At 30.1% G+C, this 26,296-nt stretch overlaps 1 protein-coding gene across 1 annotated transcript in view; it reads right to left on the bottom strand.

Annotated features, from left to right (window-relative positions):
- Window positions 1-26,021, bottom strand: part of LOC108564806 (4-hydroxybutyrate coenzyme A transferase-like) — a 29,468-nt gene extending 3,447 nt beyond the window's left edge. The window contains exons 1-2 of the mRNA XM_017923947.1: window positions 25,964-26,021; window positions 2,376-2,562 (exon numbers count right to left, since the gene is read on the bottom strand). Of these exons, the coding sequence (XP_017779436.1) occupies window positions 2,376-2,562; window positions 25,964-26,021 (245 nt within the window). The remainder of the gene's footprint in view (window positions 1-2,375; window positions 2,563-25,963) is intronic.
- Between the last annotated feature and the right edge of the window lie 275 nt (window positions 26,022-26,296).

Here is a 26,296-nt window from a genome sequence, read left to right as displayed (position 1 = left end):
ACGAACGAAGAAAAAAATATGCACCAAGGATGGCGGATATAAAGGAACTTTATCTTGCGGTTGGCACTTTACCCCACCAAATATAACAATGTTGTGCGAGGAGGTGGATGGGTAGCAGAGTGAGAGATAGATAGAGAGAGGAGAATGAGAGGAAAAAAAGCACGAAGCATAATACTAAGGGGAGAGAGAAGTAAAATATGGCCAATTAATGTTACAGGCTATTATGCACATGATATATCTTCCTTCTGTAGATATAAATAAGTGCAGCTCTGACCAAGCCCTCGATATATTTATATTCCTTATGCGGCGTATATTGCTCGCGCCCTCTCACATCTCGATCCCACGTATCGCGCAAAGAAAATTAACACGGAGGTTGCGAAATGAAAAGAAAGGAAGAAGTGGGGCCGTACCTAAACAAAAGGGCATCAAAAATAACTAACTACCTGATGGGCCAACTAAGCCGTCCGAACAGACTACCTGTCTCATTTCCGGCTTGCCATTAGACCTCCCTTCAAATTCATTTCCGTGGCTACCTCCACCTCCTCCTCATCCCTCCCATCAACAGCTCAACACAACAATACCAATTTTTCCGTCGCTCGCATCCTTATCCATCTTCATTCCTTCATTCGACCTCTTCTTTCCATTTCTTTCTCTCATCCTCTCGGACGAATTAAATTCGCGGGACTGCACAATGGGCTTCTGGTTTTGTTCGCACCATATAACGTTTTGAATAAGTTAACTGGTCCGGCCATTAGGGCGCTGCGCGCAATTGTATAAATTCCCGAGGTTCAACCCTCCACCCCATCGTAAGAAGAAGGCAAGGGCTTTCAGAGGGCTATCCGCGGAGGAGGAAGGAATTGTTTAAAATCTCGAACGCTTCAAAGGGAGGCCAGTTCATTAATTTCTTCTTCTCTCACTCTCTTTTTACTTTTTCTTCCTCCTCTCCCAAGGACTTTCCGCCCTCCCTCTCGTACTCCCTCTTTTTGTTCGCACAATTTACTCTCCCCGTCTCTTATTATTAAATTTATTTCTCGCCATTTCTAATTCGAATCGAAAACAAGAAAAGAATCAGAGGAGAAGAAAAAAGTATATAAAAGAATGGGGAAAGGAAGCGCGCACGGACACTTTCAATATTGGACTGCCATAAATCAATTAAGTCTTTTTGTCTACTAGCAACTAATAAGCCACCCCCATTCGTCCGATGAATTATGCAGATCTCTTAATGGGCTTTTCGTTAATGTTTATTTTTTTTAATGAAAAAAGAAACCATTCTAGATATATACGAATCACTCAAAGATTTCAATCAAAGTGCCATCAGCACTTAATTCATGAAAATTTATGTAGTAAATATGTTGTATACTACAGCAAATAGACTTTTTTAGCGTATAGATTTAAATAAATGTCGGTAAAAACGACAATCCCTATTTTTAACAAAAAAATATAACAAAATAAAATATTCTGCAAAAAAAAACTGCATAAATAAAAATACGGATTTTAATCCGTAGATATCAACATTTTTTCATATTTATAGAATTATAAAAATATAGCACAATAATATTTATTATGAAAAAAGAAACATAAAAAAATTCTACAATAACATTTTTAAATGATTATTTCTTCAATAACCGCTGCCCACTTGCAAATAATATTTTAATTAAAAAAAGTAAACAAAACAGCAATTTTTATTAACAAAAAACGTCTACAAAAACGTCTGATAATTATGCACCAACTCAATATTATTCAAAATCAACATGCACTAAATCATGTCTTCTATAATATGCGATGAGATCTCGTTTTTTTTCTTTCCTATAAAGTAGCTTTTAAATAGTATTCAGATGAAAGAAGCAAAATATGTTATAGGTATTTCAGAAATGCGTGATTATTTGTACCCCAAACGCGTATCGATTAATTTGTGTACATAATAACGCGAGGCCCGATGAATAATTCATAGCCAACTCTAAGATTAATTGACAAAGTGTTGCTATGTCATTAAGGTGTATACCTCCTAATTAAAGCAGTCTCTTAACGAGAAGCTCATCTGCACGTAGCAGACACAAAGGCGCGCGCGCGCGCTCCAAATCCACAGTTTCGTCAGCAACAATAGAAAAAAATCTAGCTGTAATTTGTATCAATAACACAAACGAACCTTCCGGATTTCGTTTCTTTTTTTTTGTTCATCCATGTTTCATGCATTGTGTGTGTGCATTGTGTATTCGCGTCCCTGCGATTTCGCAACTATTTTAGAGGCGATTGCGTAACGCCGGGGGCGACACAATGCGGCGCGGCGCGCTCCCCTTTTTGTATTTTCTTTCTATTCCGATGCAATAATAAAATCTGGGGTTGTGCACTCGATAGAATGCATGCGGCCAAACTACAACTCTATTGAACCGTTATTAGGGGTAGCGGCGGAGAGGCCGACGGGAATGGGGAACTGCTGCACAAATAATCCTCCATACTTTTTTTTCTGCAGTTTTCCCGCACGCACGTTTTGCGGTTCTTCCCTAACTACAGAATCAAATGCATCGCAGTGTTTAGCCGCATCATTATTCCTGCATCCTGCATCTATTCATATAGAAGGATATTTGACAAAGAACATTAGCTCATTGTAATGAAAATATACTTTAATAACCACTGTAAATAACTCATTGAATCATTGATTACTCAATACGAGACAAAAGACAACTATATACTTTATCAACTGAAATTACTTAAACTTATTTGAGTTTAGTAATTTGAGGTGACCACCTTTAATTTTAGATTTAGATTTTAATAACTTTTTACAAAATCAGGGGATATTATGAATTAAAATAAAAAATACTTCAGAAAACTTAACTGTATTATCAAATATAGCAAACATTTCAAAACACCAACATATTTTTCTTATAATAATTAATTCTATGAACTTTAGATTGTTTCGGTGTAAACTGGAAAAAACTTTTTTTTTAAACTTTGAAGACAGCTAATTTTTTGTAATTATTATTTTTTTCTTAACAAATTGCGGAATTGCTTTAATATACCAAAATGTAGTATATTTGATTAGTTATGAATAAACCGTTAAATTAAATTAAAAAAAAAATGGTTATTTGGAATTCAAAAAGTTTTATTTTTAAATCAGTTTTTCTATTTTTTTCTAATAGCCATGCTCAAACACAATTTTTCAAGAGTTTTGTTTGATCATAAAAGATATAAGTATTCAATATTGTTTTACCTACTACAATTCAAAAACTTCTTTAATTATTCTTCAAAAAAATCAAATTCCTCGATGTAATGTCAATAATTTTATAACATCTGATGTTAATGTTGTATGATATGAACAAGACCTAGTAGACCAGAACTGATTCAAAAACACTGTAAATATTGTTATTTTTTTTCTGTTAATGTTCATTACGTGTGTTGTGTTGGTTAAGTACAACTTCAACTTTGACATGGATGTCAATGAGTGAATGAAGAAAGTTTCGCAATTGAAACGGATACAAGGAGTTAAATTATCGAGAGCCAGTAATTACAGAAAACAGCGATTCATTTGCAAGTTTGCACAATGAGCCGCGAATATTCTAAGAAGAGAGTGAGTTTGAGTTTGTAGCTGGGATTGCAGGAAAAGTTTTTGCCGCTCGAGTGAAGAAGCAACAATGGAAATGGTTGACATAATCAGAGTGAGATTATGCCATTATTTTCAAATTTCTTTGGTACAATTATTCTTATATTATTATTTGTACGTCATTTTTTTTTCTATAGCCATGCTCAAACATACTTTTTACAGACGTTTATTTCATCATAAATGTGCAAGTATATTGTTTTACTTACTACAATTCAAAAACTTCTTCAGTTATTCATCAAAAGAATCAAAATCCTCGATGTAATGTCAGTAATTTCATAACATCTAATGGCTACTGTTGTATCATGTTCAGTAGATTATTATTTAAATACAATTTTATCTTTAGCTACAAACCATCACGTTGTAAAGTACAATTTATCAAATTATATAGGAATATTCTTCACTTTTAAATCCAAATTCATAATATGCATAGATTTCTAATATAATTCTTCAAATTTCCATCACCAAATAATTTGACATTGTTTAGTACAAGTTTTACGTACACTTTCAATAATGCCCAACTTTCGGATCAGTATTATTATATTTCTAGTAGTATTTTCTTAGAGCCGATAAAAGTTAATCAAATATATAAAATATTTTATTGGAAACTTTCATCATTTCCCAATTAATTAGTATAAAATACAACTATTGACTATTATAGAGAATATTATAGAATCAGAATGTAGACAATGTTATGGATTTTTTTTTCAAAAATACATTTTTTTCCATTAGATAATTTAAATAAATTTACTCTCTATATCTTGTTATATAAACTATAATTTTAGCAATGATATTTGTAACATGATAATATTGTCGAAATTATGTTTCTTCATCCGTTAAATATATATTTGCTAAATAATAAATATATTCAATATATGAAAATAATAATATATAGATATTTCGAAACTACAAATATAAACGTTGATGTGACATTTATTTAATATATTGCATTACACATTTCAATCAATAACAAATGTGTTGTTATTCATACATAAAATGAATACACTATTGACTATAATCATTTTAATAAAATGTTAGCGGATAAATTGGACAGGTGTAAATTTATCTGTATTCAATATTCAATAATATAAAAAAAGAACAATTAATTTATAAAATAACGTTTTATAACTCGAATGCAATCAATATTTTTTTTATTAATAAAATAAATTTTACTGCACTTATTTAAGAGTAATTAAACCAAGAAGAGTTAATTAGAAATTAAATACATGCAAGTAATTTAACTGAAATGTTGCTTGTGAAATGAAATAGACGAACTTAATTCTACAAAAGATATTTGGAAAATAATCTCAGTCTGATTATGTCAACTATTTCCATTGTTGCTTCATTCGAAAACTTTTCCTGCAATCCGAGCTACAACTCAAACTCACTCTCTTCTTAGAATATTCCCGTCTCATTGTGCAAACTTGCAATTAATCGATGTTTTCTGTAATTACTGGCTCCCGATAATTTAACTCCTTGTATCCGTTACAATTGCGAAACTTTCTTCATTCACTCATTGGCATCGATGTCAAAGTTGAAGTTGTACTTCAGCAAACGCAACAGAATATCACACGTAATGAACATTAACAGAAAAAAATCAATGAACAATGTTTATATGTTATATCACAAACAATGTTTTTAATCATATTTGTTAGAATTGTACAAATAAAATAAAAAATAATTTATTTCCTTGAATTTTCATTATAGTTTCAAATGTTAACAAACAAAAATGAGCAAATTATAAGAATTAACATTGAATAATATAACAAAAAGAAGTGTCATAATTCTTTATGTAATTAGGTATAATAACGCCATTAAACTATTTTAACATCGCCCCCTTTTGATGACGTGTGAATTGCTCTTTGAATAATTCAAGCAACATTTTTGTAAACTTACGTGAACACGCAACTATTATGCAAATCTTAACTATAATTTAGTTAAAAGATACTTTCGCGAAAATGTAACTACTAAATCTTAAGTTCTTGATGAACAATGCTTTTAATACAGTCTTAATTATTATTCTTTGAAATTAAATATTAGTCTCTTAAACATCGAACCAACATTCTAATCTCAAAATAGGAAGTTAAAACATTCTAACGTGTTTTATTTTATTTAAAAAATTATATATTATTTATTGAATAATTTCATCCCAATAAACGTAACTACGTTTTAATTAATTTAATTAACGTTATTTGCAGTATCAGAACTTCAGTTAATTTAAAATGAAATAAATACTAAAAATTACAAAAAGAAAAGTTTTCGCATATCAATTGAATCACAAGTTCCATTTTCAATCATGTATCAAATCATGTCATTGGTAAATAAGAACAATCAAGTGTTTAGAAGAATTATTTAGATGGTATTGAAAAAATATTAAAGATAATTTTTGGTGACAAACGTTTAGCTGCTTTCTCATGTAGTCAACTTTTGGAAGCTTGTGAATTATTAACACATATTTTTTTATTGCAAAGTTTTACTCAAAAGTCGAACTTAATCTAGAACGGTTTGAATTTGAAGTTCGAACACGTTTGTTTAAATTTGTTATTTTATCAAATTATCTCGTTTCTACTAGAATACCTTTTAACTGGTGACAAGTTGACAATTTTTTTTTGCAGAAATCCAATGCATTCTTTGCTACAAACATATGTGTTCCGAGACAGGTGTAAATTTATATCTGTATTCAATAATATAAAAAAAGAACAATTAATTTATAAAATAACGTTTTAAAACTCGAATGCAATCAATAATTATTTTATTGATAAAATAAATTTTACTGTACTTATTTAAGAGTAATTAAACTAAGCAGAGTTAATTATAAATTAAATACATGCAAGTAATACTCAGTTTTACTCAAAAGTCGAACTTACTCTAGAACGATTTCAAGTTCGAACATGTTTGTTTAAATTTGTTATTTTATCAAATTATCTCGTTTCTATTAGAATACCTTTCAACTGGTGACAAGTTGACAAATTGATTTTTTTTTTGCAGAAATCCAATGCATTCATTGCTACAAACATATGAGACACGTTGGCTGTGGACCAAGAACCACGCGAAAAGCAGCCGCAATAAGTCGTCCAAATTTTTATATTAGATCTGTCAGACGCAGAGCAATCGCTGTCGGATTAATGCTTATATTTCGCCTATGCTACAAGCGTTTTTTAAGGCTTATTTAGCTCAATTACGTACACCCCTTCTTGGTTATGCGCGAAGGGTCTTTTGTTTTATAAATTGAGCCAATGTTTTTTAATGTCACCGCTGCCGGGGCTTACATTCTGAAACGATAAAAAAATAGCACAGCGGCGCGAAGAAAACGTCGAGGGGGCCACGGTCGAATCCACCACTTTCATTTTCCGGTGCATGCAATTTTTCGCGGGAAAAATATTTGTATTTATTTTTTATCAAATTCCAGCATATAATGCGGTCTGTTTGAATACCTCAATTTAATAAATGGACAATTAGCATTGGTTCAGTGAAAACGGAGTGGAATTTGATTAATTCGATAATGAGTTACCGCAAAATTAATTGGGTTCGCGAAATGTTTCCAATGTAATGTTCAATCAAGCGCGAAGATGGCGCCACAAACTAATTTGTTTGTTTCGATGATATTTGTTTTACATTAGTTTGTATTGTGAAATTGTTATTGAGATTATAATGTAATTATTTTAGAAATATTTTGTTCAATTTGAGTGATTTTTTAAAAATAAGACATAAGGAAAGATAATTTAGTAGAGTAATTAATCATAAGATGTTTAATACTTTCCAAGTTACTTGACAAGTATATAATATCGATATTTAATTTAAAAAAAGGGTTACAATATTCAATGGAAATATTTTATTACAAAACTTTCTCTAATTCAGCGGTTTTCAAACTGGGAGGCGCGCCTATCTGGGGAGGCGCGGACTATTGCCAGGGGAGGCGCCAAAATTTTTTAATAAATTAATTTTTATACCATAATATCTTGAAATAAATAAAACGTGTTTATATTATTTAATCTATTAAAACAATAAAAGGTAAAGGAGGCGCGGAATTTTGTTTTTCGGAGAGGCGTAGTAGCATAAAGGTTGAAAACCGCTGCTCTAATTGCAGTCGTTATTATATACTTCAACGGTTTACTACAAAATACCTAGTTATTTTATTGAATACCGTATTAATCCTATCATATTAAACTAGAAACTTGAGCAAGTATGAGTGACAAATGTATACATTTAAATCATAATCCCGTCTGAATTTCTCAAACATAAAAAGTTTCGAGTTGTACGCACACAGTTACTTGATACGTTTCTTGGTATATCTACAAAGTTAGTTAGTTAAATACAATCACTCTTAACATTTTAAGGATTCTAACCTTCAATGAAAATATTTCATTTCAAAACTTTACACTGATCTCAGCAGATAATATATAGAATAACTAAATAAAGTATAGAGTATACTTATATTGTTTGTAATAGATATTCTAAAAATACCTAATATAAACATATAAGCTTTAATCGTAACATATTAATTTAGAAACTGGTACAAGTACTTGAAAACTTCTCCCGTCATATTTTTTCTAGCATAAGAAGTTTCAATAGTACGCACACAATTAATTGATAAGTTACTTGGCATGTAACAAGTAGTTCATTTAATATGAAAATTTAATTTTAAATAAATTTTAATGGTATATATACAAAACTTCGAATTGAACATTAAAATTCGAATGTAGTTACATAAAAACACATTTAATTTTTCATATTTATATATTATATTTATGGACCGTAATGCAGATACTTAAAATGTTTGCCCGGAAACAGCAACGTAAATAATTTCAGTTATGTTTAATAAAACGAGAAATGCATATATGCAGCTCCATATAAAAAGCAAATACAAATTGACAGGAAATAATTACAATATACATTAGCGCGGAACCGACCATTATTGGGTGACATTAATCGAATTTTTAATAGAACCAATATATCGTAAAAAAAGTACATTAATTTGATTAGTTAGGAAGTAGAGTATAGAGAGACGAAAAAAACATATATATATATGGACAAATCATTGATTTTTTTGATGCATAGAAAAATAATGTTTCGTAACGAAGCCTAATGGAGTTGTTTGTTGCTTCTGACATTATTATTTCTTGTGCGATATTTTACACCCATATTAAAGAAAAATATAACAACAGGACATTATTCACCCGATTGACGCCCTAACTGGGCTCAAAATTAACGGCCGATTGTCATGAAATTTGCGAATGCAAGTGCTAATAACTTCATTAAAACGAAGAAACACGTGTACGCACATACAGTGTGTATGCACAATAGTCAGTTGCATGTTTGTAGCTCGTACCAAGTGGCATATTACAAATGATCAATCAACATCACAGGCAAAGTAGGCTTATATATATACTTATATATACACACACATATGTATAGAAACCTCTTTGCAAAATGGTGGGGGAAGCGGCTGTTAGAAAGTTACAAACACACCCTCTTTTTTTTAGACCCTTTGACAGAAAAAACGGTATATCGTGTGTCAGGTTTAGATTCTATGGGGGTGATTAAACGAAATCAATTTATTATTGTGCCATTTAATTGGTTAAAGTAGTTTTTCATGTAGCGGGCGCCTCGGGCCATATCAATTCATTTATTTTCGGCGTCGAAAATAAAAGATACTGTGGAACAGAAAGCAACAAAATAAGTAAGAGAAAATTAACAGTTTGTTTAACTTTTTGATTTGAGGTAATTACTAAATATTAAATGAACTAGTTTATGGTAATATAACAGTTTTTTGTATTTACGTAAGTCGCATATGTTACATTACAAAAGATTATTTTTCATACAATTTCCGAAAGTAATCTTTGTTTGTTTTCTTTAAAAAAATACATTATTTTTCTTATTTCTATTCAATTTATATATAAATAATTGTGTTGGTTCGGATTTGTGTCAGTTTAGTACCCTTTTGAAGATGGAAGAAAATAATGTGCATTTTAGACTTTGATACTTTTCTATTACTGTAAAGCCAAAAAAAACATTAATGCAATAACTGTGTCCACCAGTAGTATTCACCAGACAATGAAAGTATGATTATTTTAGTCGACATAAAAATTATTATATTAGAATTAACAATGATTATTAAGTAAAATCTAGATTTGTTAAATTTATATTTAAACATTTGACATTCAATGTAAATCCATTTGTTTGCTTTTTTTTCTAATTAAAAAAAATACTCTCTTTACAACATTACATCAATATATGTAGACTTTCAAAGTTATCATTAATCAAAGAGAGGAGTTGTGATTCAACAGTTATTAAAAAGTTTTTGTACTTAAAATTTAACTAAAAATTTAAATAAAGAAAAGTATTATTAGTAAAAGAAATTATTATTATTAGTGAAAAACTATGTATTATATTCTATAATTATTTATGTTATATAATGATTACAGTTACATCAATTAATATTATTACTATTAAGTTATTGTGTTCGCAGAATTATTTTCAGTACACATAAAAAACAATAGAATTTACATTTTTTCAAAAATTCGATGCCCGAACATAAATATAAAGAACTCTCGGTATGCGAACAAAATTTTCGGTTCCCGAACATTTAACCTAAAAATCAAGTAGATGACATTTTCGTTGTGATAGCATAAGTAAATATTAATCCTAAGTTTATTCAGCTATGTACGCGATAAACTGTCATGTAAAACTACTTACGTAAACTGTTCTGTAAATGTATTTTATATGAAAATGTATAATACACGTATTTAATATATGGTTTATATTATAATTGGCTATATATTGCAATGCGTTTACGTTATTACGGCTCAATTGTACAATTAGTTCCAGCGACACAATGTAAGCTCTGGTTGTTTACAACGAGCAAATAAGTAGTTTAAAGCCATAGTAAATATTAACATACGTTTGGTTATTGAACTCACAATCAATAAAATGAACAACATTAGATTATAAATTAATTAATTACAAGGAAAATTGCATTACATTTCTTGAATAATTTTGAGTATTTTTCAGTAATTAGAAACGTTTTAAGTTAATCACATTAACTATCACGTGCAATTAACACATGTTTAGTTGTAAAAGGTATATTTATCTGTTTTTGTTAACTGTTGTCATGTTAAATATATTTACAACATGATCCTTTTTTCAAATTAACTATCAAAAGCAATTATCAAATGTTTAGTTGTAACTGGTATATTTATCTCCTGTTTTTGTTAACTGTTGTCATGTTAAATACATTTACAACAGGATGATGCTCTTCGCCTTGGACCGAAACCGCTTTTCTTTCCGCAGTCATGGTACAACAACTTGCTTCCCGCGGGACCTGCTGGTTTTGCAGAGAACGAGTTTCCCCCGTCGGCTTGTTTGGCGACACGGCAAGGTCTCCTCGTAGGCTACCCGACTTCGGTTAAAACCACTTTTNNNATAACTGTTAGTTGAAAAATTACTATCTCTTATACAAATTATAATTTGTAGATAACATTTGACAATATTACGTCTTAAGAAGTAGAATAATCTTGAACTTTGTTTAGTAGCTAGTATTTAATATTTAAACAGTTCAATAAAAAAAATCTACGATTTTAATGTGTGACTGTCATAGTAATATAATATGGATGATTTATTCAAATGCATTGGAGTGGTCATTGACAGTGACATACGGTATTCTAACACGCCATCTATCTGTGATTTTGGAAATTGTTTTCTCCTCATATTTATTTTGTTTAATACAAATTATTGATTGTATATAAATAAATTTGAAATGTATTGTATAATTTATAACCGGGGAAATGCGATATTCGCGGCAAACTCGGTAACAATTGTCAATATACCGGGAAATTGTTTTACATTTTTTTTTTATAATAAGCTACAAAAAAAAAACAAACACACAAAATGTATTTGCAAAACATGTTCAAACTAAAAACAACTGTTTGTGTTTACATTAATACCGGGGTTTTTACGTTGAAATTCCATTCATTCCAGTATTCCAGTATTTGTATGCACACGACTGTATATAAAATATGAATAAATCGCGGGGGACTGGGGCGCAGAAGTGACTTGAAACCATAAATCTAAACTCTAAATAAATGGCAATTACACAAATGGCTTTCCAATTTATGACGCGCCGCAAATTTGCTTAATTTGAAAAATTGTATTTGGCGCGCAGAACAAAAAAAAAATGCGAATCGAATCCCCCCTTTTCCGGTTCCAAATGTGAGAGGAAGAGAGATAATAGCATCGATGCGTGGAGAGACGGAGAGGGAGGGAATCAACGAATTATGTGATCTGGAACTGCATCATCTCTTTGATATTGAGATATGCTTTATGCGGCGCAATTACCGAGGGGAAATGTCGGATTTCAAAGTTCATTTAATCTAATTTTCTAGGAAATCAATTGAGGAACATTCTATAATTTTCCTCCGCTAAAACGACGATAAAAAAATGTTTCCTTCTCTTTCTCTCTCTATCTATAGATATATATATAGTTGGGCCATGGACGAAGAATCTCTTTGATCGTTAAAACCTCCCTCTTACATTTAAGAGGGTTGCGAGAGTCGATAATAAGTTTGGGATGGGGTTAAACGGGACGTGCCCGAGGCCTCTACGCGAAAGGGAATTTCGTAACTTAGATCATCATTTTTCTCCCTACCGTTTTTCTTTCCTCTCTTTTCTCTTCGTCCTCTTATTCTTGAGTATATACGTATATATGATATATAAAAGGACAAGAAAATTAGTGACCGACTTTACATAACTCGGATAAAAATATAAATGAGCAAAGTTCAAAAAAATATAACCTAAAATATCGCACGAAAAAGACATAAAAGAGTTACGCATGGAATACTAACATCAAACTAATAAGTTGAGTATATACTCATAATAAAGTCATTATAAAATGTTACAAAAATTTGATTATTTTTAATGACTTCCTACTAACTATATTGTTGTTTCCATGTCTCTTATGTTTTTGTGCTAGTTTTGCTGTTACGTTAACAATGTGTAAACATAGCTACACTATACAAATAAAATAAATATTATAATCATAATATGATACCAAGCAAAACTTTCAACACAAAAATAATTTTTATAAACTTTAATATCAATCAATACAATTTTTTAATAGTTTTAAAATTATTTTTACTTATTTACTAATGTTTATTCTATCATAAATTGAAGTATAATGATAATATCAGACTAAGTATAAAATAAACTCTAATCTAATAATGGAAAAGTATACAAAACTTTATGTAGCTTAAAAACAAATGATAGCAAGAAATTTAGTTACGTGAATTTATTTTCCTTAGTTCATACATCATACTATGTTATTACAGGTGTCACTTCATAAAAATGTAGTTCCAACTACATAGTAAAACTAAGTTTTTTTTGTAGTTTCAGGTATACAAACTACAATAGTAAATGAACTATTTTATGATCTATACTTATCTTAACTTAAATAATAAAAAAATAATTATATTTTTCATATTAATACAGACACTAATTAGTTCATTTGAAATCAATTAACAACAAATTCATGCAAAAAAGGCGGTGTCTAACCTTAGAAGCCATAAGCAAATAAAACTTCCGGTGGAAATACTTCTACTCTTGTTTTCCGCGGTACACGAAAAGTCTTTTGCGACGTGTGTAAATAACTTACTGTTTCGAAGCTTCATTGGAATATGGACTTACCTAGAACAGACAAAAAAAAGAGACATATAAATTTGGTGCGTCTGCAAGTATATTATCAGACAGAAAAGAAAAATGTGAAGGTGATTCGAAAAATAGAGAGAAATAAAGTGGGGACGAGAAGAAGGAATGTAATTTTTATGTTCGCAAACAAAACGCATCAGAAATCAGTTCATAAAAGTGTCGTAACAATACATTCCACACGTGATACATTATAGTTGTGCGGCGTGTACGAAGAGTGTGGAGCGAGAGGGTGCCGTATAGTTCGAAGCAGGTCTGCGAGAGGGAGAGCTTTTAAAAAGTTTTTCCCTTTCGCATTTGTTTCTGGGATAAAAACGTGCGAAGGGTTTGCAATAAAAATTCCCTCAGCAGTAATAATTCTAATGTGTGCGGGAATAGGTTTTTCTTTTCACGTTGCTTCTTTTCTCTTCTCCACACCTCACCTCTCTTCTTCGTTTTTTTGATATAAATATAAAGATTTTTCCCGGAGTCCTTAAAAACCAACGAGCAGACACTCAGGTTGACTCCGTAAATCCGGTGAACGTAATGTTTTTCAATTTCTTTCTAACGACAAAACCGTAAAATCGATTTAAATATCTAATAAAAAAGACATACGTATGTGTTTTATGTTTACTGCGTATACTGAATGTAATTCAATTGTAACAGAGCTTTTATTAGCTTATGTATACCAGTAATAACAAAGTTCATTAAAAAAAACATTATACTTGAATAATTTATAAATATATTAAAAAGGAACTTGAAATGCAAAATTGGTTTCGTTTATAAATAAAATCAACATACACACGTATACTTCTTTTGTCATCAAGAAAGATTATTATACTCCAAATAGTCTACATTGAAAATATATTTACAATAAAATTCAAGTTCATTTACTTCCAATTCTAAATAAATTTATAACAAAAATTACTAATAAATGTATATTAGATATTATTTCATATAGTATATCAACATATACATAAGAACATATACGAGAAAATAAAGGATTTTTTTGAAGTTTCGGTTAAAATGTTCAAATAATATGTTTAAAAAACAAAGATGAAATTTAAAAAATACAAAAAAGAAATGAAGCACATTTTGTTAAAATTATGCAATTGATTACAAGCTAGACAAGGAAATAAAAAGTAACATTTGATGTATTTACTTAATATATCAAGACTGAAAATAAATACAGATCTTTAGAGTTACTAGTTTCCAAAATGTTCTCATTAAATGATGAAACGGTCATGTACTTGGAAATCGTTGAACTCAATAAAAAAAAGTTTGTTGACATTAAAAATTGAAATATAATTCAATGTCAGCATGTGAGGAAAGAAATCGTTGGCCATTTGATTGATACTAAGCTGGTAAATTGCGTTATCCGCACATGCAATTTTATCAACGGTTTACGCCGTGTAATTAATGATTTCCAGCCGCCCCCTATCCGTATGGTGAGGTTTGTGCGGCAGGTCCAGATGAGTCAGAACACGGAGAAAAAAAAATACCCACCCAAAAACACACACAGAAGAGAACAGAAGTGAATGCGAAGGGATCGGGTGATAAATTTGTTTTTGGGTGAATTAAGCTGGAAAAAGAGAGAATAATCACGGTTGCACGGGGTGGACGCATATCGGAAAGGGCAGTTCTTTCCAATGAGTGGGCGGTAGAGGAGGCGGCGGCGATGATCCTCGTCGTGTTCGGCCGGAGTTTATTTGCGTGTAATCGAATGCACGTTTGTGAAATGGGATTCCTCGGTTGGCGGCAATTCGATGTGAGTGTGCAGTAACATAAAGTGTTTGTGCAGTTTGTCCCGCAAAAGATTGACGTGCCTTACATACCGCCTCCTGATATTGGTTGGGGTAGGGCTATTGAAAGTCATTGACGCATGCGGGACGTCATACGGATGAGGGAGAGGAGAATAATGGAATAAAGCCGGAATGTTTATTTGAGACAAACATTTTTCAATCACTTCACCCCCACCGATTTTTATTTTTTTTTGTTGTACCGCCACCCCGCGTTTTCCCGTTCTTCTTTAGTTTTATTTTTTTTTTCTGTTATATCCCTACGACTAATTTATATACTTGTTTTTTTTTCTTTGATACTTCGTCCTTCCTAGTCCACGTTTCCCATAATCAAATAAACCCGATCAACCGTACATAAATTACGATAATCCCGAAGATCAAACGGTCGAGAGTAGATTTTATATTTTTTTGGCCTCTTTTCGGTTGAGGGATGCAGATCAGTGTTAGTGAATGGATGGATGGGATGGATGCACTCCGCATTGATTTATGTCCGCAATTCGATCGGGTATCAAAACCCTTACTTCTTGTTTCCAGGCAATATAACTCACAAAATATTTAAAGCGCCACAGCAATTCCCATTTACAATTAACACAGGTTTTGACAATTGACATTGACAACTTCAATTTTTGTGACATTGACAATTTATTATTTTGGGTTGCGAACATTTCAAAGATTCAAATACATAATAATTAGGAAAGTTCGAAAACATGTACCAACACAAATAATGTATGTAAGTATGTAACATTAGTTTTAAAATCACTTTGCGAGTACACTGAATATTCTTCATTCAATAGTAATATTCAATTTTTGAAAGATATTAAAATTCTTTCTAGGTTAAGATACAAACAATGTGTACCAACCAACTTAAATGATAGTTTTAGTTATTCTTGTTTTAAGACAGTTACTTTGTTGATTTTTAACATAAAATTTTTCTATTCTAAATTTCCCAAACTTAAATTACTTAATAACCGTGTAAAAAAAAGTAAGAAGATAGTAATAAATCAGTATTTCCTTTACCAAAATTGCGCGGTAAACCATTTGGCTTTTTTTTAGTTTTTGATTTCGGATTTGAGTAATGAAAACCAAGCCGGAGGCGATTTATTATTTGCGCGGGCCGTGCTAAAAGTGACCGATAAAATTTATGCGATGGCCGCGCTCAGATAAATACGAAATCACACTGTATACATACATTGTGTATAAATCATTGCGGAAGGAATGGTGAGGGGAGGGATGGATGGAGGAGGGGTCCTAAATTATATACAAATTGTGCACCGATGCATAAAGCATTATCATTATGGAGGCAAAACCGTCTTTTTGTTCATTAAAATTTTATGGGACTCAGTCGGCTGGCGTTCTTTTCCCTTTTTCATTATTTTATTTGTTTTTTCATTTTTCTGTCGTCTTCTGCTTCCTTCGCTCGCGTGGAATTTTAAAACGAGAGCCGCATTTTTCGTTTCATCGACGTTACTCACGGACTTTTTGAATCTTTCATTTGTTTGCATTAATAAGGGATGAATTGTGACACTCGCATCAGGTGTTTAAATCTCTAAAGAAATTGTACATTCTCCAATAGTAAAATGATTGTTTTGAATTGACTGTTTTAAGTTACAAGACTTATATTTTCTGAAAATTCTTGAAAAAATAACTATTTAGTGAGGTTTATAGGTTAGATTAATTTAATTTTGATTAGGTCAAATCACCTTACGTTAGTTTAGGTCTAGTCATCTTTGATAATATGCAGTTAATTTAGGTTATATTCGGTTTGGTTTAGATATGTTAAGTTACATTGGATATGTCAAATAAAGTTAGGTTATTTTACAAATCAGTTATTCTCTTATTCACATGAAAAGACTAAACAAAATTACAGTTATATTTCAGAATATTATATATTTCATTGTAAATAAATATATTTTTTCTTTAATAACTGAAAATAAGGAACTAAGAATAGGTGAAGAAATTGTATTAAAAATTCTTTCAAATATTATATGATTTAATAAAGGATATTCCCTTTTACATCGTGTACATGCATTCAGGAGATGACTGGTGAAATATATTGAAAAACATTTTGTAATATCGAGTGCGTGCGTCTTGGAAAATAAATAAAATATGTTTATATATGGAAAGCATTTCTTATTTATAACAAAGCAGAAATCATTACACAAAGGCCATCGAAGTAAGCTCCTTCTTTCTCTGTTGCTGCTGCTGTTGTGAGGGAAAAAGAAAGAAAGAAAGAAAGAGCAGAAGGAAAACCGTATCTTCGGAGTTTGCTGGAGGAAAATAGAAAATGCTTCCAGCTACGTATTGGGGCCGCGGTATATGTAATATATAATACGATGCAGATTTATTTTTCATATTTCCATATGGAGGATGTGTACGAAATCGCATGCACACAACTTTATCCAAACGTATACCGGCAGCATGTTCGGTAAGTTAGTTACATCCAGAATATTGTATTTTCTTTATATAAAAGAACTCCATGCAAATGAAGATAAACCGTTTATATTAATATACAATAGGATCATTTAAAAATTTCCTACTGGATAAAAGAACATTCTCTAAATTAATATTAAAAGTTTTACATTAGAGCAATAAAAATAAGTAATCCTGACTATATGATAAAGTTAGTTACATCCAGTATATTTTATTTATAAATAAACTCCTTACAAATAAAAAAAAAGACCGTTTATAATAATACTAATAATATTTTCATGTGTCCAAAGTTTTGAATTAAGAATTTTGGTACATCTTTAGGTAGTTCAAATATAAAACCGGTTTTATATACAAGAATTACTAGGTAAAAATGATTTATTTCTCTAATAAAAAGCGTTGACTCAAGACGACAAAGATATTTTAAAATTATTGTTTTTTGAAATCATATTTAATTAACAAAATTTTGAAATGAAAATATTGTTTCAATTATGTTTTTTTTTTCGAAAACCGTTTAGAAATACCGGTATTTCACTATAATTGGAAAACGTTTCTTTTTTTGTATAAACTCTAATTGTTATATTAGTTTGTATTGGATTATTAAGTAAATATAATATAAATTCTTATAGTGATATATCTACACTATATGCAGATCTATAAATTTCCTTGCGATCCTTGCGAGAGTTCCCCTTTATGTCCTTGCATACAAATAAGCCACTTAGGATTTGAAGCCCGACGGCGATTTGCACAATTATATTTGCACTGATTCCGATGTGCTTGATGTGAAGGACCGGATATTACCAATTGCAGTTGGAATTGGCACAAAAGAATACGAGTTGTTCAATGCAATCGATGATGGCGTGTGCGGCGGCAACGCAGTGCTGAATTTAATTAGATAAATTTAATTCGGATATTTGTTTAATTGCATTTAAAACTGTTGGTCTGCATGCAGCAGCGGCGGCGGCGGCAGCAGCAGCAGCGGTGGCGGTATCGGCGTTTGCAGTAGTTAGTTTGTTGCAAACACTTCGTGTCAGCGTCAACTGTTGCGGTCGGCTTTAATACGAAATTAATAGAAAATTTGATGAGTTTAAAACGAAATGAGGTTCGTACTACAATTCCATTAAAATTATAGTCTATTCAAACTAAAAATTAAAGTCATTATTAATACATGCATTAGTTAATGCTTATAAGATACATGTATATCTCATATCAATTACACTTTGTAAAACTATGAAAACAAGTTTGAGTGGAGACGTAAAAAATATCCTTTAAGAAAATATTTTTTTGTGTGTGTAATATGAAATTTTGTAAGAATATTTTAGGTTAGCGTAAATGTTATGTTAGATTAGTAAAAGTGTGAAGTTAGGTTAGTAAAAAAGTAAAGTTTGATTAGAAAAAGTGTAAGGTGAAAGTGTGAGTTTAAGTTAAGAACAGTATGAGGTTAGGTTAATAAAAGTATGATCTTAGGTTAGGTTAGTTAGTTTAAACTGTAATAATGGATAGGTTAGGTTAGTAATAGTGTGAGGTTAGGTTAGTGCCGGTATGAAGTTAAGTAAAGCAAGTATTATGTTAGATTACTCAAAGTGCGAAGTACATAAAATTGTTAGATTAGTGAAAGTGTTAGGTTTAGTTATTGAAAACGTGAGATTAAATTTGAAAAAGTGTAAGGTTAGGTTAGCTAATGTGTGAGACTAAGTCAGTAACAGTATGAGGTTAGTGAGTGTGGTGTTATACTAGTGCTGGTATAAAGTTTGGTTAATACAAGTGTAATTTTAGGTTACTAAAAGTGTGAGGTTTATAATATTGTTAGGCTAAGTTAGTAAAAATATGAGGTTATGTTAACATACTTTAGATTAATTTAAAAAAAAGATAGTTTACGTTATGTAAGATTAAGGCTAATATTTGGTTCACTTTATATAATTAATAATTAATTATAATTAAATTAACTTTATTTGTTTCTTTTACTGGTAACAGTAATTTAATTATAAATTTTGTTGAAAAGCAAATAAAAATTGTGTTATGGTTTCCGGATCATCGGGGAGGATTTGAGCGACTTCCTAGTTACCTAATTATGGATAGATGCGCTCTCGACTAATACTAATTCGATCTCAAACCAAAGCACTTTATGACGGCTAAGACTGGAATGACATTAAACCCTACAACTCACACCGTACTATCTTCAATCAACTCCATTATCAACTGAAACTCAATCCACGGATTAATTATAATCAATTGCAATATACTAAATTTTAGAAAGAAGACAAATAATCTTATATAATACAATAATATTTAATTCATTAACAACAACAAAAATTTAATCAAATTTACATAAAAATACTTCCATACTCATATTCCAATAAATGCATAATTTTACAAAAAAAAAAGGCAATACCTCTCGTAGTACGGATTCGATCAATCCGGTTTGAAAATTTCAAAACAAATTAAATATTGATAAAAATATTATAGGCCAATTAGTAAAATTGAAAATCTCGGTTAAAATTATGACAACTAACTGTACATTAATGTATATTTGCATCGTAATTATTTAGTGCAATGTTTTATTATGAATTCATTTATATGTGAAAGATCATGCATACATAAATTTGGTAATGGTTAGTGCAGTTTATATAAAGGCATTCGCAATTAGTGATTTATGTGAGATTAGTTAGATGGATAAAGGTTCTAAGTGAGTTTGATGGACTCATAACGATTAATTTTATCTACGTACACGCGTTTTCTGCAGTTTTGATTGGTCCATAAAGGGTGAAAATGTCATTTTAAGTGTGCATATAAAAAGCTTACATGGATGACGCGGCCCCTCATCAAAGCCAGCGAGTGTTAAATAAATAAATGGCGTACACAAAGTTGTTACGTGTGCAGAGAAGGAGCGGATTCCAGCTTTATCGCAACACGTAACATATATATGTATTTTATGCACAGTTCCCTTAACGAACTTGTTAATACGCACTCAAATTGAATAAATAGTTAAAACAATTTATGTAAACAGTCTTTGGGTAGCACCTGCATAAAGTAGATACATGCACACATATGTGCGGGGGTGGATATGCGGTGGTTGGAGGATGATGAAGAATAGGAGGAAACCAACTTCGCGGTAGTAAATACAGTGAAACTTTCCCGGCTATTAGTTCTGGGAGTAATAGACCTTCATATAGATAATTTTATAACCGATGGCATCTCAAATTATACTTTAATGGTCGCAGTTAGATGCTTGAAATTAGAATCTATTATTCCCAGTGCATTGCAGTTCATTATTACATTACCATGCATTATTTTTCGCAGGACGATGCACAAAGGAATAAGTTGTCTTTCTCTTAATGGAGAGATATCAAATATAATCCAAATTCTCCGCATGCGTATGCGAACTTTCTTCTCCGACTGATTGGTTTTTGATTGAGAAAGCGTTATTATCGTAAAATTGATATATTCCCATGTTCGTAAAGCCTCTCCACGCCTCATTAGACATTCTAAATGGTGCAAAATAAATTGCCCACGCAATTTACTTCAATAAGTACATTTAAATTTATTTAAATGGCTTCTCGCCGATCTTCACTCAGCAAATCTATATAATTTATACATACTTAAAAAATATACATAAATAATAACATTTATTGCAATAAAATAAAAATTCAATTGCTGTAAAAAGCTTCAACTTACTTATTAGTTATTAATTTTAAATTGATATAAAACATAAAATTCATATAAAGAAAAACAATTCAAAATTTATAATTGATATTTCATTATTAACATTTTTTTAAATTTAATTTTAAATTATTACACTTAATTTTATTAGAAAATATATCATAATGCAAATATATTACATAATGCAAATATTAAGAAATTATTAATATCTATTTATATTATACTTTCTGTTGATCGTAAATATTCGTATTTCTATTGAAAGTTTTAGTCTTATAGTATGTTTAAAAATTATGTAGAGTGAGTAAGATATAAATTGAAAGTTATTTGTCAATAAAAATTTATAAAAATGAATTTTATAGAAAATACTGTAAAAATGGATTTATGTATTTATTTTACATGTATGCATATGCGTCTAACCATTTCATTTATGGAAAATTCATTATTTATTTGCAAAAAAAGAATCTGAACGAATTAATGAGTAAATACTACCTGTATAATTGAAGTTTCAATATAAATTTAACAACACATATCAAAATACAAATAGGTTGATTATTAATTAATTAATGATATTGATTGATGTTAAAATAATAACGAAACATCAATTTAACATGAACAGCATATTTAATAAGACTAGAATTAGTTTGTTTAATAAATGATTATAATAATATTGAGTATATTTAATTTAACTCTATTAATTAAATTATATATTTTAATGATTGAATCTTATAAAATATTGTTGAAATAGAAAATATTTATGAATATAAAGTAAATACAATAGAAAATTGATAAACTCAAATAAATGAAATATGTATTTGATGTATAATCTTTAAAATATTTGTGTAATCAATTAGGAAACTTTTGAACGTGAATCGATTAAGTTTTGAATAGTTTTAAATTATATAACAAGGAAATTGCAAAGCCGCAGCCTTACGAATTACATAGTCTGTATAGTTTTAATACCTCCATTGTGCACATCATATTCATTTTGATGATTATATAGGTACGTGCAACGAGCATACGTCTGTATTAATAGGAAATTTCAATTTCACGACGAATCCTCGGTGTGCATTAGCGAAAAAAAATCTATATTCACAGGAATATTTGTAGTAGCGGCACGCAAATGATTCCGCAAATTAACTTCAGTTAATTACGATCGATGTTTCCATCCAGCTAATTATATTGCGGAAAATGCAAAATCCACTACATCATATCAATGCAATAACGCATAGTAAAAACAAATCTTGTTTATACTTTATTCTTCCTAATTTATGTCCAAATAGCTAAATTATCTAGATAATATTTATGAATGCAGTAATTGCTTGATATAATTGTTATTTCAATCATCTACTGATTCTCTTAAATAGATATTTATAAATATAAGACACAAAGATTCTTTTCTTTCTAGAAATAGAAGAAACTCCGTTGCTACCAAGCTGAGTTTAATCGTCTTTAGTGCATTCAATAACCAATTTGTTCTTCTCTTATCTAAAATGTCGAACCGAAATTAATTTCGTTCCGGTTTATATTTTTCAATTGAGCAATTTTAAGTTCCGGTTAAAGTTACGGTTCTGTTAAAAATTTCGATTAATTTAGGTTTACGGTTCGGTTCCGGTTCGACTCTCTGACTAAAAGTTCACATATTCAGGTCCTTAAATATTTTTTTTTTAAAATTTGGAAACAAACTTGATATTTGTCCAAAAAAACTTAATCACTTTTTGAAAAACGTCTTTGTCTAAACATTCTGTGGATTTTGTAAATTAATTAATTAACTAATTTCAGTTTTATTTTTTTTTCAATTCACGTAACAGACACGATTTTGTGTATGAGTCTAGCTAGCGTCAACAACCGGTTTTTCAGTTGGAAAATCTCCGTTTTCGAACTACATCAATTTCCTCAAAAAGAAAACACTTTTCAAAAAACCGACAAACCCTGGTATATTTTATTTGAAAACTCAAGTATTAATGCAAACATAAATGTATTTAATTGTTACCATAATAAATTTATAAATGTTTTTATTTCAATTTTAGTACATTTTATAATTTAAAAATAATATTTTATTTTGTAATTCTCAAAAATAACTTACTGAATCAAAAACATACACATTTTTGTAAATATTGAATATAGTTTCTAAACAAACTATTCACTGAATTTCATAATATATAACTGAAATTGGTACTTAAGAAAATATCTCAAACTATAAGCAGACATACATCGATCAATGTACTCTCAATTGCGACCAATAAATATGTTTAAATATATGAAATAGGGCAGAAAGACTTGGAATATATAAAATAATTCATAAGTTTTAACAGTTTTTTTCTCTTCAATATTTCGAGAGAGTGCAATTTTAATATCCATACAAGGTAAGTGGAATTCGCATTTAGATGACGGGCATATTGCAAAATGCAAATTTATTTGACAGACGGTGTGCCATTATTATGCAAGGATCTGCTCCGGAAAGGGCGGATCGAATCGTGAGACGGATTTTTCGAAGATCGTCGGTGTTTCTTTATTTATTAAGATGGAAATTGGATATACATAAACACAGACGGGATCAGTAAGTGGCTAGATGTTGTGCCCGATTGACATTTCAATATAAGGCAAGGAACCTTGTCACGAACCTCCGATAAAATGTTGAGCAACAGTTTAAAAGGTATCGAGCGGCAAGTCGGTCACCAAAAATAAAAGTAACTGTAAAAGTAACAAAAAAAACCTGAATCGTCCAAAATAAATAAATGGAAGGTAAATGTTTCATAAAAGTTGATTGCCTATTTCTAGATAATTATTTTGATGTTTTTCTTTTGGGTCTATATCTAAATCCCGACAACCGAAATCCCGTCATTCGAAATCCCGACTGTATCGAAATACCGACTATATCAAAATCCCGTCACATCAAAGTTATAGAATTGTTAGTATTTTTTATATTTTGGATTTATGTTCCTTTTATATCTGGCCAAAAATATATTAAATAGAAAATAGTAATTCTTTAAATGATAACAAATAAAATGTTATAAAATTGTCCAATAATATATGATCATATTGATGCTAAATTTGAAATTCGTCTGATTTTATAAACTGACTACTTTTTTTTGGTATGAAAGATGTAATAAAGAATATATTATATAATGATGATAAAACAAGAATTTTAATAATTTGAGAGATTGTTCCAAATTAGGATCAATTAAAAACATTGAATATTCTTAAATCACAAAAAACAAATGTAATTAAAGTAACATAATTTACGAAATATATATTATAAAAACTTTATTTTCTTAAGTTTTATTTGTAGTTTTATTCTTCATTTTTACCCTCTACAATTTAAATGTTACTGTCAAGAATAGTTTCATATGCCCCATCCCTTAAGAGACAAGCATGATTTATTAAAGTTCAAAACTTGGAAAACGTCTAGCAGATAACGTAAAATCATGCTGCAATGTACGCTTTAACACAAGGAACATAGTTTACACTGTCCATGCCGATGCACAATGAGTTTGATAATATAAAAAAAACGTATAGATAATTAGTAGTTAAGATTGCTAAATTTTAAGATCCAATAAATTAAAAACATATTTTGATAAAAATAACTTCAAAAAATATTTGTGTGTAACAAATTTTAGTTCTTGTTAGTTTATTTTATGATAATATAGTGTTTATAATGATGAAAATAATATGTATGCGTTTTTACTACAGATTTCTTGTCCGAAAACATATCCAAACGTTCCATTGTATTATAAAGGCTTCATTTTTTATTAATAAAAAGAAGTTATATGTAAAAATATAATCGTAATCGTAAAAAGTAATTTTTGAAAATACAAATTGAATTTCTTCATACTTTCTTCTATTGTTATTATAAATGTGCATATTGCTGGCACGGTTTCGCCTCGACTGTTTGAAACCTGACTAATAGAGTACTAAAGTAATTGCTACTATGCTGATTTAATTACGCTCATACTACTACTATCAGGTCAAATTGACCGGTTACATAAATAATTCATTCTCAATGTCCTAACAAATAATTATTAATAATTATATCTAAAACTTTATCTTCAAACATTTATGGTTTATAATCTATACCCTTAATATAAGGGACGAAATATATAAAGCTCAAATACAAATACATTCCATGGCAAATTATGCAAAAATGCGATGATTTTCTCTCCTTTTTAGCAGGACAAGTACATACGGTCAAATTGACCGGAATGGAAGAAAATATTACAATATCTTAACAACTAGCATGACTTTACTATTGCGTAGTTACCAGCTGATTGATATGTTATGTAAAATACAATAACGGAAGAAAGCGCAACTATAAAGTTCATTGTGAAATTTCAATTTGAAAAGTGAAAAAGTCAAATTGGCCGGATAGTATCAGTTACGATTAAAACTACATAAAAATGAACAGCACAAAAGATACATGATTGTATAGAAGAAAATAATCGGTAATCAGGGCTATACAAGTTATTAATAAACAATAAAAATTATTTAACTAATTACTAATATATTATTGCTGTTTTTATTTAAATAAATCTATCAAGCTGAGCTCAAAAAAGGAAGATGAATGACAAAACTATGTACAAGATAATTTCATCATTAGAAACAGATCCATCAGTGTATGTTATGTAAGCGATATAGATGTCTCTCGCAAGATTAAATTTAATATAACATTTTAAGAAAGGATAAAAGTAAATTACACGACGAGACGGAAGATACGTATCGCGGCGCGAATAAGAATCGCATTGTGTTTTCTCTGGCAAAAGTACATTTCCTCATTTGCATTTCTTTCAAAACACTTAAACTTAAAAATAACTTTTGACACGGAAGAAACAAAGAGCTTCCTCGTTCTCCTCGTTATTGCACTGCGCCATCTCTGTGTTATTAACGTACACTCCTAACCCGGTATGTTTCTCCTCGGTTCTTGATTTTTCTTTACCTCTTTATATTTTTTTCTTTACTTCTCTCTTTTTTTTCTTCATGTTTTCGTTCGTGCACTTTAAACGCTCGACGTGGCGCGCAAAAATGCAAAGCGAATAGTGTCTGGATGCGAGGAAGAATCGCATCTGCATTTTATGGAACGATTTTTATTAAACAATACACTCCGACGTTGCTCGCTCCTCTTCCTCCCTTTTGCCTTTGCCTTTGC

Source organism: Nicrophorus vespilloides, unplaced genomic scaffold (genome assembly GCF_001412225.1).
Source record: "Nicrophorus vespilloides isolate i.1.1-1 unplaced genomic scaffold, Nicve_v1.0, whole genome shotgun sequence".
In the NCBI taxonomy this organism is placed as follows: Eukaryota; Metazoa; Arthropoda; class Insecta; order Coleoptera; family Silphidae; genus Nicrophorus; species Nicrophorus vespilloides.
Note: the sequence above shows the minus strand (reverse complement) of the source record. Positions and strands in the feature narration are given on the sequence as shown.